The sequence below is a fragment of the Pholis gunnellus genome (genome assembly GCF_910591455.1).
Source record: "Pholis gunnellus genome assembly, chromosome: 3".
NCBI classification, from domain to species: domain Eukaryota; kingdom Metazoa; phylum Chordata; class Actinopteri; order Perciformes; family Pholidae; genus Pholis; species Pholis gunnellus.
The window spans coordinates 20,669,197-20,672,816 of record NC_136529.1 but is presented as its reverse complement, the minus strand read 5'-3'; the positions used below and the strand labels follow the sequence as shown (position 1 = coordinate 20,672,816).

Genomic DNA, 3,620 nt, shown 5'->3' with positions numbered 1-3,620 from the left:
TCTTCACCTGGTGCTTCCATGTCTGTTTACCAGACTGCATTCTGGGACAGCGACGTCACTGCGCCAGGACGGCCAGCACGCACGCACGCTGATGAGTTAAAGCAGGTTCTCCACCATCAAAGTACTTCTGATCTTTTATTTTCAATGGAAAATAGCTGAGGTGTCAGATAAATTACTACACAGAATACATTCTGTGAAAGATGTTCTTCAGAGAGTTTAAAGTGCTGTGGATTACAGGTGTGATTTATTTATTTGTACACATTTATACCTAAAATTAAACTTTTTCACAGGGACATCAAGTTGTAACTGAACCATCTCCATGTTTTGTTTTATTTTGAGAACAACTTAACATTTCAGCTGACTATATGATTGCCATTCAATACACCTGACAATGTAAATAGTTAATTATGATGCCGTGGCCTTAAATGTCACTTAATGTGTCCTTATCAATTTATATCTGCAGATTAATTGTATACTGTACATTTATGTAAAATAAAGGGAATGGATGAGCTGCTCACAACTATAACAATTGAAACTAATTGTGGGTTAAACAGCTCTGGAAAACTTCAGAAAACAAAAAAGAATGAATAATAGTAATAGTAAATGCTTTCATCATGTCATCGTGTCATGACGTTTAATGTGAGTTTTTAGGTTAAATGCAGATTCTAAAACTAGGCGAGGTGAAGTAGTGCTTCAGGCTTTCACTTTACATATCTGATCCTGTTCTGAGAAAGAGGCTCACATAAAGATGATAATAAAAACAGACCATTTTGCTGATTTTTATTTTTAACAAAAGGTTTCACATTGACCCTCCACAGTTGACATTTTGTGTCAATGTTAATGCTGCTCTTTTTTTTTATTCATCATGTCCTCTTATATGCAGCTTTGGGTTGTATCTTGATTTAGACAATATCCTTTGTTTTTGAATGAGAGTATTTATAGTATGTATAATGGCAGGGCTACATGTTATCTGTCACTGTCAGAAGTATTGAGTTTTAAGAATCTGTTTCGCATTGAGGAAGGAAAACATAAAGCTTTGTTTGAGTTTGTGAAAAGAAACTGGATTAATGAAGGTTATTCAGTACTCATTTTGTTTCTGTGTTGCTTTTTTCCCCTCCCATGGCGGCACGAGGCAGTGTCGGCGTCTCCGGCTTCCTCCAGCATAGTAGTAGGGCGGTACTGTACCTTTAACGATAGTTTCCTCCTGCCATTAAACAAAGCAAAGAAGAAGAAAGCATTTTGGTCGATTTTTAGTGCTCTCTTCTGTGGCCAATCACTGCCGTCTGTTCTCGGAGGCGGGGCAAGTTTCTTTGTTAACTTCCTGTTGTTCAATAAAGTTTATCTCGCTACAGACATGGGAGCTGTTACAGATGGTAAGTAACGCTTTAATAACTCGTTTTCAGCTCCCAGGTAAAGTCCACGGGTGTGTACCGACGCTTATAAAGTACTCATATGTACTCAAACGAACCGATTAAAAATGTAGAGATAGCTTTCTTTTAAAACGACTAAATATTCAGCAGCCATGTTAGCTAACGGTTAGCTAACGGTTAGCTCAGCAGCGTTTGCATTTTCCGTATGTATCTGAAAGGTTGTGTGATTCCTGCTTTTCGAACATATTCCAGATGAAGTTATTCGGAAACGTCTTCTCATCGACGGGGACGGGGCTGGAGATGACCGCCGAATCAACGTGTTGCTAAAGGGCTTCACCAAATGGTGCAACTCGCCTGGGACCCCGGAGGAAGGGTAAGTGAGCTCCTTGGACTTTGTCACCAATCATTTTAATAAAAGTGTGTTGAAGCACTTTGCTTTAAGTCATAACCCGTTTTGTAATTCTGTTCAGGTTCACGCAGTATCAGAGGATGATGGGCATACTGGCCCAGTGTGAATTCTCCATGGGGAAGACATTGATGGTGTATGACATGAATCTTCGCGAAATGGAGAATTATGAGAAGATCTACACTAATATAGGTAGAAAATGCATTTTATTTTGTATGCCATACTCATGTTCCTGTATTTTAAATTCTATCTTTGAGATATCTAGCAGAAATGGGCCTCCAGTCACCACAAACAATGTATGTTTTTTGTGTGTGTTACAAATGTGTTATGATAACCTGATCACCACCGTGTCTACATTGTAGAACAAAATATCACGTCTGCACACGACAAGATAGCAGAATGCAAAAAAGAAATCCAGAGGGCCAAGAGAATACGGAAAAATCGCCAAGGTAAGAATGTTTACAGTGCTCCAAAATACAGGAGAGAAGAAGGCCTACTACTTGTGTTGTTGTATATATAGACTGAGAAAGACCAAATTCAATATTGGAGGTGTGGTCCCACCATGTTGAAGTGGAACCAATACATTCAACAGTTTAACATGGTGCTGAAACGGTTGTGAGATCAATCGATTAGTCAATCAATCACCAAATAATGAATTGTGGCAATACAGGCTGTCAAAATAATGTATAATTATATGAATATTTACGGTTAATTGGGCTAGTTTGTATTTTTGCTTGTTTCACATTTCCATTTTTTCCTTTTCTTGTCGTTCCAGAGTACGATGCTTTAGCTAAGGTTATCCAGCAACACCCAGACCGACATGAAACACTAAAGTGAGGCAACTTCTCATTGGTTTCATTCTTATATTGAGTTATTTTGCTTTCTGTGGTAGAGCAGGTATGGCTTCCATGATAATCAGATGATGTGCTTAATGTTGGTTTGATCACTTACAGGCAGTTGGAGGCGCTTGACAAAGAACTCCAGCAATTGTCTCGCATCAAAGAGAACGTAGATGCAAAGGTACGGCCAATTACATTTATCATCTCTTCTATGCTAACCTCTAATATCTTCAATCATTTATAATATTTAATTTTTCTCTCCCTTTGGTCCCACACAGCTGGAGTTGAGAAAGAAGCAGTTCCATGTGCTACTCAGTACCATACAGGAACTACAGCAGACACTTGAGAGTGAGTAAACATGGACATGGTGGGCGCCGTACTTGCAATTGTTTGTGCTTTTCAATGTCCCTGTGTCATCTTCTATATTCTCCAGCTGTTGATCTCTCCATTGTCCAGTTTAGGTACCTACTTATAATATTTTTTATTTTTTCTAGATGATGATAAATCGGACAATGACGAGAACAGTCACGAGAGCCCAGCACAGAATGGTGAATGAACTTGTGGAGATCCTGACTGAGTGAACCACTTTGAATCCTTTTTGTATGTATTTTTGAATAAAGTAGACTTGTCCACATCTGTCTTGTTCAAGTATTTAACAAAATGGTGGATTTACAGACGCATGTCTGTCCCTAAATGGTAAATGGACGTGTACTTGTATAGCGCTTTTCTAGTTTTCCGACCACTCAAAGAGCTGTAACACTTAATGTCATTCACCCATTCATACTCTAATGGCAGGGGTTACCACGCAACGTGCCACCTGTCCATCAGGAATATATTTCATATTTATTTACATCACTGAGTCAGACAGTTAATTGCAGAGTGTGGAAGACCACATATGCTTATTGATATTGATAGTTAGGATATCTTTTATACATTTCTAGAATTATTTAGAATTACTTTACAACTCGTGCTTTGCTGTCAAACTTGAATTTGAGTTGCTATTTT

At 38.5% G+C, this 3,620-nt stretch overlaps 1 protein-coding gene across 1 annotated transcript; it reads left to right on the top strand.

Annotated features, from left to right (window-relative positions):
* Positions 1-1,339: 1,339 nt before the first annotated feature.
* thoc7 (THO complex 7) lies at positions 1,340-3,249 on the top strand. The gene is made up of 8 exons (XM_079156871.1): positions 1,340-1,373; positions 1,623-1,743; positions 1,841-1,968; positions 2,139-2,225; positions 2,552-2,609; positions 2,730-2,796; positions 2,894-2,963; positions 3,110-3,249. Exons 1-8 carry the CDS (start codon positions 1,355-1,357, stop codon positions 3,169-3,171), a joined length of 612 nt encoding a protein of 203 aa, XP_079012997.1. The 5' UTR covers positions 1,340-1,354; the 3' UTR covers positions 3,172-3,249.
* Positions 3,250-3,620: the final 371 nt, after the last annotated feature.